This window comes from Pithys albifrons, chromosome 2 (genome assembly GCF_047495875.1).
Source record: "Pithys albifrons albifrons isolate INPA30051 chromosome 2, PitAlb_v1, whole genome shotgun sequence".
Classification (NCBI taxonomy): Eukaryota; Metazoa; Chordata; class Aves; order Passeriformes; family Thamnophilidae; genus Pithys; species Pithys albifrons.
In genome coordinates this window covers 118,816,796-118,833,023 of record NC_092459.1, presented here as the reverse complement: position 1 = coordinate 118,833,023, position 16,228 = coordinate 118,816,796, and the positions used below count along the sequence as shown (strand labels likewise).

Here is a 16,228-nt window from a genome sequence, read left to right as displayed (position 1 = left end):
AGTGCTGGTTTCATTACTGACTGTGCCAAAAAAGGATTGCTCTGGATCAATACTTTTATCTGGAATTCTTTTCAGTATGTGTATAATGAGAAGAATCAGTGATGAAACCATTCTGGCTTGTTGGGACAGTGGGTGATTTCATCATTTTTAACCTCAGTTTTGCTTTTTCTATTTACCTGGGGCTCTGTCAGGCCAGCTCCAGGTGCCTGACCTGCCTCCCTCAGAGCTGAGCTGACAGGGATGGTTCCATTACTTTTGCCATGGGCAGGGAATGGCTGGGACAGATCTTGCAGCATCTTAAAGGTGTGGGGCCTGAATGTGTGTTATCCTGCTGTGTCCCACTTTGAGGAGGGTAAAGGCTGGAATTTTACTTGGCTGTTCAGCAGCCTCTTTGTCTGCCACTGCTGGGAAAGGAGGAGACAAAGGTTATGATCAGGTAGGAATGGTAGGTTTGATTAGATGTGTTAGATTAGATGTTAGGAACAAATTCTTTGCTAAATGGTGAGGCCCTGGCACAAGTTGCCCAGAGAAGCTGTGGCTGCCCCGTCCCTGGAAGTGTCCAAGGCCAGGTTGGATGGAACTTGGAGCAACCTGGGATAGTAGGAGGTGTCCCTGCCCATGGTAGGAGGGTTGGAACGAGATGATCTTTAAGGTCACTTCAAAAAGCAAGTAATACCAGAAGGGTTACTTTCTTGGTAGGTTGTTGTTTCTTGCCCACCCTTTGCTGCTTGCCTTGGATCTTTGCACACAAACAAGTGCAACCTGCAGTTAATTTCCTTGGTGGGTGTGTAAGGATGTTGGCAGAAGGGAAATGTTTGGTCACAATTTGGGAAGAGTAGGGGAAATGAATGGCATTTTATACCATCCATCCTTCAGGAGCATATGGATGAGATTAGAATCACAGAATCATTAGGGTTGGAAAAGCCCCCTGAGATCATTGAGTCCAACCATTCTCCCAGCACTGCCAAGGCCATCACTGACCCACATTCCCAAGTGCCACATCTACCTGGCTTATAAATCCCTCCAGTGATGGGGACTTCACCACTGCCCTGGGCAGTTGTGCCAATGCCTGACCACCCTTTCCATGAAGAAATTGTTCCTAATAGCCAAGATAAACCTCCACTGTTCCTACTTGAGGCCATTTCCTCTTGTCCTGCCACTTCTTACCTTGGAGAAAGGACCAACCACCCACCTGGCTCCAACATCCTTTCAGGGAGTTGTAGAGAACCTCAGGTGAGGCCCAAATTAAACCCAGGGTTCAGCAAGAACCTCATAGCATTGTTTTGCAGAGCACCTGTGGGGGTGATACATCTTCATTTTAGTGCTTCTGGGGAGATTTCAGGGTAATTAGCCAACCAGCAAGTGACACAAGCTAATTTTGAGCTTGTTTTTCAAGCTATATCTCACAGGGGTACCAATTCAAAAGACTGAGAACCACAAAGGAGATCTCACTGTGCACAGACAAAGGGTCTGGATTTCCACTGTGCTTAGCAAGAAGCTGAGCCTTAAGTGATGCAGAGCTTTGATTGGTGTTGGTGAGGATCCAGGCTAGAAGGTTGGATGTTTCCTTATGGGATGGAGAGGAAAGTGGGGGGTAAAGAGCCAGCAAAACCTCAGCATTGTCAACACTGGTGTCCATGGGATGTAGTGGCACCCACTGGGATGTGTACATCCTTGGGATGTGTTCTGCTCATTCATACTCTTAGCCCTTTCCACCTCTTCTTTCCCCAGGGAAGGTGCATCAGTGTTAGTCCATGGGAGTGAAGGAACTGATTCAACCCTCCAGGTCACTTCTCTGGCACAGATTATCTTGGATCCGAGGTGCAGGACCATCCGGGGCTTTGAGTCTCTTGTTGTGAGGGAGTGGCTGCAGGTAAGAGATACCTGTGCACAGAAGGACAATCTGTTCCAGACACAGCTGAGTTGGGAAAGAGCCTGAGAGGCAGCAAACAGATTGGGCCTTGTTGCAGCCCTGCTTAGTGTGAATGGCCTTTATCCTAAGAGCAGCATCATTCCCTGAGTCATTTGGACCTCTGGCACTTTGTGGGGCCTCTGCCTCTCCTGGCACTGTTTTGGTTTTGGGGAGCTGCCTGTTCTTTGTGCTCAGGGCGAACATCTCTTACCACAGAATGGTTTGGGTTCTTAGAGCTCAGCTCATTCTAACCCCCTGCCATGGGCAGGGACACCTCCCTCTGCTCAGGTTCCATCTCTTTAGAGAGCCCTGCCCAGACTAAACCACAAAACCTCAGTGCTGCTCTTTGTGCCTTTGCAGCCTCATCCCCCAGTGTCCCCCCAGCAGTTTGTTCTTGGTCACATTCTCTGATCAAATACAGGACTGTTCACACAGCCTGGGAAAGGCAGAGAAGTTGGTCATAGAGTCACTGAATCCTTCAGGTTGAAAAATACCTTTAAGATTATCAAGTCCAACTGTTCCCCCAGCACTGCCAAGCCCCACGTTGACCCATGTGCCCAAGTGCTACATCCACATGTCTTTTAAGTCTCTCCAGGGATGGGGACTCCACACTGCCCTGTGCAGCCTGTTCCAATGCCTGACCACCCTTTCCAGGAAGAATTTTTCTCTGAATATTCAACCTAAACCTCTCCTGGTGCAATTTGAGGCCATTCCCTCCTGTCCCTCCTGTTCCCTGGAGCAGAACCTGACCCCACCCCCCAGGTCCTCCCTCCTGTCAAGGAGTTGCAGAGAGTGAGAAGGTCTCCCCTGAGCCTCCTTTTCTCCAGGCTGAGCCCCCCCAGCTCCCTCAGCTGCTCCTGCTGCTCCAGCCCCTTCCCCAGCTCCGTTCCCTGCCCTGGACACGCTCCAGCCCCTCAGTGTCTTGTCATGAGGGACCCCAAATTGACCCCAGGGTTCAAGGTGAGGCCTCACCAGTGCCCAGCACAGGGGGATAATGGTTCCTTACACCTTCTTACTGTTGCCTGAGCAACAACAGCACAGTCACATGGACAGAACTGTCCCCAAAGTCTATTTTGCCACATGTCCCCACATCCCATTGCTTTGTGTGTGATGCTTTCTCTGATTGTCCCAGGCTGGTCACCCCTTCCAGCAGCGCTGTGCCCAGTCAGCCTATTCCAACAGCAAACAGAAGTGGGAGGCCCCCGTGTTCCTGCTTTTCCTGGACTGTGTGTGGCAGATCCTTCGACAGTTCCCTTGCTCCTTCGAGTTCAACGAACAGTTCCTCATCATGCTCTTTGAACATGCTTATGCTTCCCAGTTTGGCACTTTCCTGGGAAACAATGAGAACGAAAGGTAGGTAGGGATGCTTGAGTTGTACCCTTTAAATATTGGGCTGTGCCTGACAAAGTGAAGGCCAGAGAATCATGGAATGGTTTGGGTTGGACGGGACTCTAAAGATCATCTTGTTCCAACCTGCCCTGCCATGGGCAAGGACACCTTCCACTAGACCAAGGTGGCCAAAACCCTCCACCCATCCCCAGTTTATATAGTCTTTTACACAGAAACTCTTCCATAAAAGAATAAACACCTGGAGTTTGACATGAGTCATGGCTGTGGGAAGCAAACTTGTCCATGCAGGTCTGGAGAAGAAGGTCAAGGCAGTCAGAAGCCAAAAGTGGCGAGTCTGGTCCTTACCTGTCAGAGAGGAACATGATTGTAGCCTGGTGGTACTGACACCCCCAGGGCTGCTGGGAGTAGTAAGCAGGGTGGAAGATTGGACATTTCCACAGCTGCCAGAGAGGTTTGGATTCCTGTTTTGAGGTTGGCAGTCCTGCCCTCAGGACTCCTGACCCCAGAAAAACCATGTCTGATGTCTCCTGCTTAAGTGAAGGCCACTGAAGGAGCAGAAGGGAAAATCCTAACTGATAGTAGAGACAAAGAAGGCAATTTAAAGCTTCCTGTAAACCCCTCTGCCGTTAATCTTTGCTTAGAAGAGACTCTGCTACCTTCTGCAGGGCTGCTGAACTAGTCATCTGCAAAACCAGGTTAGACTTGAAACCAGTAAGATGGAATTTGGAAGAGTATTGAATGTTACAGGTAATAACCTGCCTGTCACATCGGAGCCCGTCAGGCTGTGAGCACGGAGAGGGTTTGGAGTCTGATGTTAAGCTTGTGCTGTCTGAAGCATTCACAGGGATGGTGAATCTCCTTCTGCCTGGCAGTTCAATTTGCTAGTGCAGGCAGAATATTTGCTGGAATCTAAGGAATAAAGATCCCTGTGTAACTCCTTGTGGTGGGATTGCCTGAGGAAAAGAGCTCTGTGTGCTCAGATCCTTCCTGCCACCAGAGGGACCTGTCAGATGTGCCCATTGCACAATTCCAGCAGTAACACTGCTTTTATGTACTTAAGAATTCCTTTTCCATCCTTCCCTGATGCAGACTCATCCCATTCCCTGCTCTGCCTTAACACAGGAGTTCAATCCCTTTCAAAACTTGGCACTTGAACCACTGTGGGGAGGTGACTGATCTTTCACATGGACATCAGGCAGCAGACTTCTACCAACTTATAAATGTTATTTCCCCATCTTTTGTTCAAAACTAACTGTAATCAGCCAGGTTGAGTAAATTGCTTTAGGTTTGCACCCTGTGCCATGATGCTGAGAGGTACTGAAGGGATCAGCCTGAATTCTTTGTGCAAGTAGCACCTTGAGAAACTTGTGGCCTTCTAGTCTGTGTGGCTCTGACTAAGAGAGTCTTTACAGATCAAAGTGTGCAAACCCAACTTTTTCCTGTGGGTTTCTTAGGGCTAAACTGAAGCTGCCTCAAAAGACCATGTCCCTGTGGTCCTGGGTGAACAGGACTGAAGAGATGAACAGATTCAAGAATCCCATTTACGAGGCCAACAGCCTGGTCATCTGGCCTGCCGTGGCCCCCCAGAGTCTGCAGCTCTGGGCAGGTAAGCCAGGCTTGATTTGCTTGTTACAGGCAATAATCTGTTTTGGGACTGCTTGTGAAGCTTCTCCATTCCTCACCATTTTGGATAATCCATGTGCAGTGGGTTCCCTGCTGCAGGAACTCTCTCCATCTCATGGGTGCTGAAGAGTTGGTAAGAGTAAAGTAAGCAGGTTGTCATGGAAGGGGGAGACATGGATTGGTCTGATCAGGATACGAGGAAAAGCCCCTAATTTTTTCTTTTATTAACCTTGTTTAATAGAATGGTGAACTTGGAGAGGAGGGTCAGTAGTTTTAATGGCTGTTTATGGGGGAGGGTAAGGGGAAAATGTGTAAACTGGGTTGCACATGACTTGGGAATTGATGGAACAGGACCAGCATTCCCTCGCTGTAACAAGGAACCCTCGTGACTCGTGTGCCCTGGGCTTTCAGGTGTCTTCCTCCGGTGGAACAGGCCTTCCAAGTACCTGGATGAAGCCCAAGAAGAAATGGTCAGAATCATAAAATACAACAAGGAACTTCAGGACAAGGTGAAGGTGCTGAGGAGGCACCTGGCAGAGCTGGAGGAAGATGAGGGGATGCGGGAGAACCCGTGAGCTGCCTCAGGCCTGGCCTTTCCAGCCCCCTCTACACTAAAGACCAAACATGGAAAGTGCATGTGTTGCTGAGTCCTCGGGTCCAGCTGACCCTCAGCCCTCCCACTGCTGAAACCTTCACACTATGAACCTCCCTGCTCCTCTGGGAGAGGTTTTTGTTTTGTTTACAGAAGACACATCTGGGCACAGTGTCCTCTCTTGGCAGCTTTTTCATCTCAGAGTTGTGTTACAGTGTCAGCAGGAGCTGGAACTCTTCACCTGCAACTGTATGGATGACCACGATGGGCCAAGAGACGGGATGTCTCCAGTTTATTTTGGACTTTTCCTGGCTTTGTTGAACTCTGTAAACACTCACAGGGTTAAAATACAGAGTTCTACGTAGATAGGTAAAGGCATTTTGTCAGAAAGCACCTTTTCTCTCCAAGAGTAGGTAAGGCAGCTCAGTTCTTTAGTTTGCTAGAAAAACTACAAGTTGTTAAAATCTAACTACAGTTTCTGCCAGTCTACATGATACTCTCAGTAGCCTTCACATCCAACACTTGGGGTTTTGTGTTCAGCCTTGGCTTGGGAGCAGGAAGGTAAATACCAAACCAGAGCAAGACATTTCAGTGCAATACAGAACTGAGGGAGGGATTCTGCTGCTCATGTTTAAGCCATGACCTCCAGGTGGAATTGTCCCTCGTGGACAACTATCTCCTAAGGAATACCAAGCTTCTTTTATTCTACCTGGAAAACCAAAAGGTTTAGTAGCTGCTGGAGGTGTTCCCTTGCAGAACAGGGGCTCAGAGCTGTCCTTTTACCCAGATCCAAGCTGCCTTCTTGGTACTTCCAAGTCCCCTGGCTGGGTTTGGACACCTGGCCAGGTTCACAGCATTGCCAGGGTGCAAGAGCAGCACTTCATCTACAGCTCAGCAAGGCACTGATGTGCTTTTCCCTCTTGTGCTCTTATGTCCATGTTGTGAAACCTCAAAAGCAGAAGTTGGAAGTTCAGGTAACCTCACAGATCTGCAGATTAAGGGGCCATCACACTACAGAAATGCTAAGAGTTTAGATGATTTGTAGCTGCTAAAACTACTTAAAGACTATAGGGATAAGCTTTTTCCATCTTTTTTTTTTTTTTGGTGACTGCTCTTTCTGTGACTTCAATCTGCTTTTATAACATCAGCTTTGTTTAATTTTTTTTTCTCCTTTCAAAAGACAGGTAAGAGTAGGTCTGAAATGCTCCCTGAGGCTTTTCTCAGCTTTGATTCCATGGATGGACAGGACTGAGAAGAGTTGAATTAACAGCAGCACATGTGGCTGGGATTATCCAGAAATATTGCTGTTACTGAAGTGAATGGAGCTGCAGTAGGTCAGTGGTGATCTCTTTGGAAACTGCTGAGCTTCCAGTTTGTGGAATGAAGCTGCCTTTATTTAAAAGCCACTTCCACACAGATACATGGAAAAATGCAGGATCTTTAGTTGTTGTAGAAGCAGCTGGAGAGTAATCTGCAAAACTCATGTGGCCACTAAACATACTGTAAGAAAATGCTATAACCAAGGAAGCAATATAAAAATATGTGATAGTGATTAAGTGCTACCTTAATGCCTTTTGTTCAGTCCTTATTTCCTTCATTATTTTCTTCTTGACTAACCTAAACTTAGCCCTAAAGTCCTCTGGCTTGAAAAAAATGCCAGGATCCCTTTTAAACCATTGCTCACTTAAGGCAGAAAAGTAATTCCTTCTGCTTACAACACTGATTTCTCTTTAGGTTTGGAGAGTGATGGTTTTGTTGAGTAAATCAAGTCTGACACAGGGAATGCTGCTCAGGGTGGCTGGGGATCTGTTCTGCATGAAAAGGGGAGCACAGTTTGGCTGTTCCTCTTCCCACCTCCACATCTGGCTCCTGGAGATACCTCTGGCTGTGTTGCTGATACAAGCCCTTAAAATGACTTGGTCACCCTTTCAAATCATGTCTGTGGGATTTGCACCTGCCTGGGTGGTGTTTCCCTGCCCAATAATTGAGAATTTCTGCATCTGAAATCCATTATCACCAGCCAGATGGGAAGGATTCAGAAGGCACTGTTTTCCCTGTAACAGACTATACATAAAACACTCTTAAAGGTTATGCAATTTCTTAACACAGTAATTATAGATTGAGCTAAATAATAGAGAAGCAGGGAGAGGGTTTTTTGGGATCTAATTGCCAGGCTGCTCCAGCCTCTCATGCAAACTGCAGGCATCCCAGGAAATTGGGAAACCAGCAGTGACAGCCAACAAAAGGCAGCACATTCCCTCTGAGCTGACACTTCTTTCATCCTCCCCTTGTGGCTCAGGGCTGAATCCACACCCAGCTGCTGTGTGTGCCTTGGCTTGGTGGTAATGTGGATCACACAGCCTTTGTGTGGAAGTGCTGGAGTCACCCTGAGCAGCTCCTCCAGTGGTTTATTCCATAATTCCTGCCCCTGCAAACAGGTTACCTGGAGCAGTCCTGTGAGTTGCTGCAGGTGATGGGGTTGAGATGTGCTGTTTTAGCTCCTCCTGGGAGAGGACAGTTCACAGAGCTCCCGTGTCAGGCTGCTTCCATGTTTTCCCTTAACCTTCCCATTTCCAGTGCTTCCCAGGCTCCAGTCTGGTGGCTGCTGGTGTGATACACAGCAGAACACTCCTGATTCTGTGCTTTCCTGCTTGTTCCCCATATTTAATCACATATTTAATACCAGTGGTGGGCTTGCTCCCTCTCAGAGCCCCCTGGAGTCTGCAGATTCCCTGTGTCCTCCCAAGCTCCAGGTGCTGTGGCAGTGCCCAGCTCTGACTCTTCCCTGTGCCACTGCCTCACCCCTCACTGCCCCTCTGCTTCTGCTCTTTTGCACACACTAATTGTGGAACAAGCTGGACACTGAGGGCCCCATCTCCAAATTTTGGGGTCAGTCAATGCAGACACTCTGCCATTTACCAAAAAAAAACAATTAAAAAAAATAAGGGAAAAGGAACTAACTTGCACAGTTTTCATAAGGGATTTGTGTACCTTCCATATTTTGATTGTATTGATCTAACTCTTGAATGTGGCGCTGGTTGAAGTGCACTCCTGTCCACGTTGCATAGGATAGAACTTCAAATTGCACTGTACAGCATTTTGGTGTCTTTTGTGCTTTGCTCCAGCCTTGGGAAGTGCTCTGGTGTGTCCAGGTTCCTGGGGGAGGGGGGAAGGCCTGTCCCAGCACTCCCTGTACTTTGTGATAGCAGCACTGTGTGATGTGTGCTATGTGTCTGTTCACTGCTGCCAATGGAAGTGATGAGTGCACTGCTGCCCCAGCATCTGGAATTGCTATTTGGACTTGGCTGCTGCATCAGTCTTGATTTTTCTTGTAAAACTTGCAATGACAGGGCTGGGAGTCGTGCTGTTGTTAGATGTATGCTCTGTGTGTACAGAATCCCAGCTGCTGTGGGGTGGAATATATTGCAAAAGAAGGTAACAAAGCTGAGGAAAAAAGATGGCTCAATGTTCAGCCATTTGTGGGGGGAAAAACAGATACCAAGTGGCTGTAAACTTTGCTGTAGATAATGTTGAGAACATAGTAATGTGTCTGTTTAAATTAAAATGTTGAAGACTAAAAAGTTCTTTAATTACACTGCTGAATCTTCTTTATTATTGTGGCCTCTGCTTCCCACTGGAGGGGTGTGTGTGTGTGTGTGTGTGTGTGTGTGTGTGTGTGTGTGTGTGTGTGTGACTTGGATGTGAGTTCTTGCCTGAAATTTTAGCTCTTTTCATCTCATGTCTTTTATTTTACAGCTGAACAGGTTCTGTGATGGTAGAAGAAGGATGGAAGGAGAAGGTTGGGAGCCTGAGGCTGAGAGTGCCTTGCAGAGCTCTGATCCCACAGTTTTGGTCCTTGGCCACCAGCTCTGAACAGGATGGATAAATAATTCAACTGGCCAAGGTTTTATGATGGTGTTGATCACTGCAAAGGAAGAGGGGCAGGTGTATTCAAAGGGAGAGGGGTTTGGACTGGAGCAAAGCCATGCAAGAAGGTAGATGGTGATAGGAGAAGGAGGAATGGTTTTAAACTAAAAGAGGAGATTTAGGTTAGATAGTGAGAGGAAATTCTTCCCTGTGAGGGTGCTGAGGCCCTGGCACAGGTTGACCAGAGAAGCTCTGGCTGCCCCATCCCTGGGAGTGTCCAAAGCCAGGCTGAATGGAGCTTGAAGCAACCTGGGATAGTGGAAGGTGCCCCTGGCCATGGCAGGGGTTTGGAACAAGATTGTTTTTAAGGTCCTTTCCAACCCAAACCATTCTGTGACTCTGTGAAGTCCATCAGTAGACCTGGGTCACGGTTACCTGTTGGTTTGGAGGTGGGTGGGGTACCTTGTGCTCTTGCCAGGAGAAGGACCAAAAAATAGGACAAACAGCTCTTGGGAAATGGAGGCTGGGAACTGTGGAAGCTGCTGGATCTCTCCCTGCTGGTGAATCAGTAGCCTGGGAACCCCTGGGCTCTCTGTTTCCCTGCAGTGTCATCTGTGGTCTCTGCAACTCCTTGGGAAGGTGATGAGTTTTTGTGGCTTTTGGTGTGTGAGCAGACTGGGGGTGGTCTGTGCTGCCCTGCAGCCTGTGCAGCCCCATGTGACAACACAGGGAAAACTGCTCAAGGTTTTGATGTGAAAAGATTGATTTTCAGTCCTTATTTCTGCAAAATGTTTCCAAAAGTCCCAGCTGAGACAGAGTAGGTCTATATTAAAATATTTTCAGCTGTTTCAGGCAGCCTAATTTGGGTTAAGCTTGACTTTTTGAGGGGAGGGAGAAAATAACTAGAGAATCATGGAATGGTTGGAAGGGACCTTAAAGACAAGCTCCATGGGCAGGGACACTTTCCACTAGACCAGGTTACCCCAAGTTCCCTCCAACCTGGCCTTGAACACTTCCAGTGACGGAGAGTCCATCTGACCAAGTGCTGAAATTTGGTTTTATTCAATTATTTTTTTGAGGCTGTTGGATTTTTGTGTTTTGAGAGCCCAAGTGTTTCTGTTCAGTGCCACTGTAGGACTCTTCCATGCTGCCTGGTTTTCCCCCAAGCAGTGAGAAAAGACAATGAGGAGGGATTACCACTGCACACTGGCAGTACCTTGAGGGTGCTGGGCAATGCTGGCTGCTCACAGCTTGCCCTGCTGTCTAAATGCCCCTGGCATTTGTCTTTCAGAGCTGAGCTGGTGATCCTTTGCAGTGCTGCTGGGAGGGTGTTGCTGAAGGATTCAGAGACTTTATCTGATGCTGCAGGTCAGTTAAAGGAGGGTTTGCTCCTAAAGCTCCAAATCTGCTCCCTCAGTAACTTAAAGTATTGGCAAACAACCCAACCACTCCAGTGAATGGGGCAACCCCCGGGATCGTCCCAGGCTGGGGATGAAACAATGGAGAGCAGCCCTGGGGAGAAGGACTTTGGGTGCTGGTGGGGGAGAGGCTGGACATGCCCCACAGGTGCCTTCCCAGCCCAGAAACCCCCGTGCCCTGGGCACATCCCACAGTGTGGGCAGCAGGGGAGGGGGAGATTCTGCCCCTCTGCCTCTTCAGGTGAGACCCCACCTGCAGAGCTGCCTCCAGCCCTGGGAACAACAGCACAAGGATGTGGAGCTGCTGGAGAGAGTCCTGAGGAGGCCCCGGAGATGCTCCAGGGCAGGAGCCCCTCTGGGCTGGAGCCAGGCTGGGAGAGCTGGGGGAGCTCACTTGGAGAGGAGAAGGATCCAGGGAAACCTGAGAGCCCCTTCCAGAGCCTAAAGGGGCTCCAGGAGAGCTGGAGAGGGACTTGGGACAAGGTGTGGAGGGACAGGACAAGTGAGGATGACTTCCCACTGCCAGAGGGCAGGGTTAGATGGGATATTAGGAAGGAATTCTTTGCTATGAGAGTGGAGAGGCCCTGGTACAGGTTGCCCAGAGAAGCTGTGGCTGGCCCATCCCTGGAAGTGTTCAAGGCCAGGTTGGACAGGGCTTGGTGCAACCTGGGACAGTGGAAGGTATCCCTGTCACTGCAACTGGAAGAACAATTCCTTTTTTATTTTTTCAGGCACTTGACTGTCATTTGGGACAGCTAAGTCCTGGTCCTGCCACTGCCACTGTCACAGGTTTGTTGGTGTCCTCTCAAGTGAGTCCCTCCATCGGTCTTGGTTGAAGAGGTGCATTTTCTGAGCTGAAAGGGGTCAGGAGAGGCCACACCTCGATCCTTCCCACCATGGCATTACAGGAAACCCTTCCCTGAGCACCTGTGTGGTTGTCACCAGGCTGGTCTGCAGGAACCCCACACTCTGTGGGCATGAGCCCTGTCCCCTGCAGAGCAGGGAACCAAAGGGACAGCATTTCCCTTTGGCAAGAGCTCTGCTGTATCTCCAGGTGTCCTATAAGGCTGGGAAGAGCTCCTTCCTCTCAGCTATCCAAGCAAAGTGGGTGGGGAAGGTGTGCAAGTTCAGCAAGGGCAGGGGGGAGCAGGATGAGGCCACAAAACACCAAGTGAAGGAGAGAGGGAGATCCAACCTGAGGCTCTGGGAGAGGCTGTTGCAGAAAGCTTTGAATGAGCAGCACTTCTGGATGCTCCATGGAAAGGGGAGGAAAAAGGGAGTGGTGTAGAGTGACAGGAACACTCTTGGAGCCATGGCTGTCTAGGGGAGGATGGACAGTTCTTGTCTGGTCATGGAGATTCCCAACAGCAGAAGTCACTCCCAGCAGTCCTGGTCACCATCCTGGCAGGGCTTGGAGTCCCAGCATGGAAAAATGCCTCTCCCCATGGAAGCTCTGGAATTTCCAACTTACTATGTGTTACTAATCTGCCCCTCCTGGAGGATGGGAATGATCTGGGGCTTCTGTTGGTCCTGGGTGACTCCATGTTAAATTTGTTGCTGGTTTGGATCTGTGTGAGTTGGGAAGAGAGGGAATGGGATTAACTGCCGAGGAATCAGCTTCCTCAGGGCTGGCTGCAGGTATTGCTCCCAAATCAGGAGCATCCCTAAAGCTGGAACCCAGCTGCTGTTCCAGGGTGTCTGAGTGAGGGAGATGGGATGCTGTGCTGGGAGGATCAAGCTGTTCATGTTCTGAGTTAAGATCAGCCTTTTGCTGCCCTCCCTGTTTTCAGCTCCCTGGATTTCTTTCTGCTGAGAAACCTCAACACCCAGCCCAGATCTGACTTTCCCTTCCCTGTTATCACAGCCTTGAGAGGCAGAGGAGATTGTTGGAACATGTCCTGCTCTCTTCCCAATATTTGGATTCCCCATGTTCCTCCATTATCCTGTTTCTGAACTTCAGGCTGTTTTTTTCATGTTTGCACTCTTTTGGACATGGATTTATATTAAAAAACAAACAGCAACAACAAAACTAAAAACCAAACAACAAGCAAATCCACAAAACCTTAAATTCCAGATAACATGAAAAACACAAACCATACAAACTTCTCAGTAGTCTGTAATTCTCCCACTCCCCCTGGAGCACTTTTTGGGGCATTTCTTGACATGCACAGGGATTCTGTGAGCAGGATTGGAACAGGCTGCCCAGGGAAGTGGTGGAGGTGTTCAGAAGGTGTGTGGATGTGGCACTTGGGGACATGGGTTAGTGATGGGCTTGGCAGTGTTGGCAGATCAGTTGGACTCAGAGATCTTGGATCTACGTGGGAACTGCCACAGGCTCACAGAATGGTTTGAGTTGGAAGGGACCTTAAATATCATCCAGTTCTAACCCCTCTGCCATGGAAAGGGACACCCTCTCCTAGACCACATTTCTCCAAGCCCTGTCCAGCCTGGCCTAGTGAGCTACAAGGCTGTCTAGTACTTACAGAGATTAGTGTACCATGGTTAGAAGTCATACATTAAACTAAGCTAGACGTTTCAATAGGATGAAATGGTAAAGGGCCAAGATTTTGTAGAGTTAGAGCCAAGGTTTTGCAAGTTTTACAGGTCCATGTCATCGAACAAAGAACAGGCAAAAGTCCAGCAGTGATGAAGATGCTTCAAGGCCACCCTGAGGGATGAAGTCAGGAGACCACTACCCAAACTGGAAGCCAAAAAGAAAGCTCCGCCCAAGATTCCACCTAGTCATTAATATGGAAATTAGAAGCTGTTAACGATGGACTTAAGACTATAAAATAGCTTATTTTCCACAAACAAGCTAGGCAAGTTTTTGCCCAGTATGAACTGGCTTGCCTCCAACGTTGTCAATAAATACCTTTGCTGCCATTAGAATAAAAAATCTTCTCTTAGCAGTTATTTTTGCGACATTTTTGCTTATCAGATTGAGCTGCTCTTTTTTCATACCTGATACAGCACTAATTATTACCTCATTATGTAGGACTTGGTAAGTGCAGGGTTTTAAAAATTGTCTTTCACAGATTCTTTTCTAGAAATACTCTATGAGATGGAAATCCCAGGGCTGAGCTTTCATTTCCTCCGGTCACCCATCACGGTCCAGTGGAACAATGTAAGGCCTGAGCCACTGCCAAAGAACTCCAACAATTCAGCAATTCCTGCACTGGTTCTGGTGCTCAGGGAATGTTGTACCCCCAAAGGACACAAGCACTGCCTTTTCCCTGCTGTTGCCACTGCCCCAGAGCTGTGCCCAGCCCAGGCCATGGGGCAGGGAGTTCTCTGGGCAGGAACAGCCCCTCAGGCTCTGCAGCCTCATGTCCCACAGTGAGGAGTGAAGGGGATGATGCAGCAGCCTGGCATTTGTTTAGAGACAGGTAACTGTGCCCACCCAAACTGCTGCAGACACAGCACCGCTTGGATTGGCTCCAAACCTGGCACCAGAGTGCCCAGGAGATGGAGGGGAACCTGCCCATTCCTTATTGCCCTGCACTCCTCCCCTATTCACAAAAAAATGTTAACTATTCACAAATTCAAACTAGTGTTTTGATGTTTCTTTTTCACAAGCCAAAGCATAACCTGCTCTGTTAAAATACAAGACCCAAAGTCATCCCACTTCATTACTCAGGCAAAGACAAACATTTCTAATTGCAGCTTTCAAAGGGAGTTTCCTTCCTTAACTTATTTCTTCAGATTTCCCCCAAATGCCCTCATCATAATAAACAATTCTAATTAGCTCACTAGCAAAGGATTTGGCCTCTTCATAATAAATCCAAATACTGTCAGGAGAACAAGTTCACAGTCCTTTTTCTTTTCTATCCCTTGCTTCAAGACTTGCCACTTCACTTTTTTATACTCAATTTTGTATTTCAGACCTTAGGCTGAAGCAAAGGCTGTTCCAGCTTCCCTGGGTCCCCCTTTGTGCAGCTCTGTGTGTGCCCACCAATCCCTTGGGATCTGGGCAGTCTAAACACAAAGTTTGCTCCAAGGAGTGACTCTCAGATTATCTGTGCCCTTTGGGAATTCTCTCCCCCACAGTCAGACTGTTGGTGCAATGTGTGTTCCTGCCCCTTTCTGACGTGTCCACACGGAGCTGTGAGGGGGTTCAGTCACTAAACCACGCTCAGGGCAAGAGACACTTCAATGCACTGCAATAATTCTGTGCAGAGCACAAGAACAAATGCCTGTGCCAACTCCTCCCAGTCCCTGCAAGCCCCGGGAGCACAGCAAGCTCTGCCCAACTCCTCCCAGTCATTTCAAGCCCAGGAGCACAGCCAGCTCTGCCCAACTCCTCCCAGTCCCTGCAGGCCCCAGGAGCACAGCCAGCTCTGCCCAACTCCTCCCAGTCGTTTCAAGCCCAGGAGCACTGCCAGCTCTGCCCAACTCCTCCCAGTCCCTGCAGGCCGCAGGAGCACTGCCAGCTCTGCCCAACTCCTCCCAGTCATTTCAAGCCCCAGGAGCACTGCCAGCTCTGCTCCATTGCCACAGGAAGGCTGTCCGACCCCACAGAGGGGTTGGCATCTCTGCAGGGGGCACTGCCTGAGGGCCCCAGGCTGTAGGGGAGCTGCCAACAGCAGGGTCCCTGCTCTGCCTCTCTCAGTGTCTCTGGTGGCCTTAAATCAGAGACACAGTGGCAAAAGCCCCCTGAGGTTGGCAAACGCATGGGGGTGATGTGGGGCTGTTATTGTTGTCAGAGTGAGCTCAGCAGCACCCACAAAGCACACCCTGGTTTCTCTCCAGAAGCCAAGCAGTTCTTCCTCATGGACAAAACAAACCAAAACCCAAATTGAAACATTCCACAATCTTTGTCCCTCTCATAAGTCCCTTGATTTCTCACTTCTACCCACAGTTTCTCCCTCTCATTTTCCAGCTCATACAGCCTGGATCCAAACCCTCTCCCAGCAAACATGGCCAAACAAGTGACAGCTCTTTCAGAGCAAGCACTGCCTGCCAGGTCTGTCCAGAGCCTGCTCTGCATCCCTGCCCCATTCTGCAGGCAGTGCCACCACTCCTGCCAGGTCTCTCCAGAGCCTTCAGGACAGAACTGTCAGCTTCTTTTTTCTGTTAAATGTCAGGAGCTGTTTTAGTTCACTACGTTTCCCATGCAGGTGGAAGTTGTTTTCTCGGACACACAAGGCAAACCCCCAGATTTCCCTGAATTCCACAGTAAAATCTGTTTAAAGTTCCTCATCACCAAATATCACAAAGTGTACAACATGGGCAGGTAAGTTAGAGTGTGAGACTTGTTGAAAAGCTGCTCTGACCTTCCAGAGAAACTGCAAGCACATGGGCAATACCTTCCCCCTAACTTTGTTGGGCTTCCCCAAATGCTACACAAACACATCTTTAAAAACAAAAACCAGCAGCAGCACCTACCCCAGTGCCAGGAGCTGCTCCTTCCTCTGTTCTTCCTCCTTCCTGCTGCTGTTTCTCCTTCCTCTGCAAACCTCAGGCTGT

The 16,228-nt window shown here is 48.9% G+C and overlaps 1 protein-coding gene and 1 long non-coding RNA gene across 5 annotated transcripts in view; one reads left to right on the top strand and one right to left on the bottom strand.

Moving 5' to 3' along the window:
- The window catches only part of MTMR9 (myotubularin related protein 9), a 27,867-nt gene extending 14,229 nt beyond the window's left edge, over positions 1 to 13,638 (top strand). The window contains exons 7-12 of one of the 4 annotated variants that reach the window (XR_011696986.1): positions 1,732 to 1,873; positions 3,045 to 3,265; positions 4,717 to 4,868; positions 5,297 to 6,811; positions 9,234 to 10,712; positions 11,494 to 13,638. Coding sequence is in view for 1 of the 4 variants with exons in the window: in XM_071547601.1 (XP_071403702.1) it covers positions 1,732 to 1,873; positions 3,045 to 3,265; positions 4,717 to 4,868; positions 5,297 to 5,460 (679 nt within the window). In the remaining 3 variants the exon portion in view is untranslated. Of the gene's footprint in view, positions 1 to 1,731; positions 1,874 to 3,044; positions 3,266 to 4,716; positions 4,869 to 5,296; positions 9,073 to 9,233 lie in introns of those variants that run through there. The other 3 variants (XR_011696985.1, XR_011696987.1, XM_071547601.1) reach the window with 3 other exon arrangements.
- LOC139668155 (uncharacterized) lies at positions 5,144 to 16,228 on the bottom strand. The gene is made up of 2 exons (XR_011696988.1): positions 16,148 to 16,228; positions 5,144 to 5,331 (listed from the first exon to the last, which is right to left on the bottom strand). It is a non-coding gene; the product is annotated as an uncharacterized lncRNA (long non-coding RNA).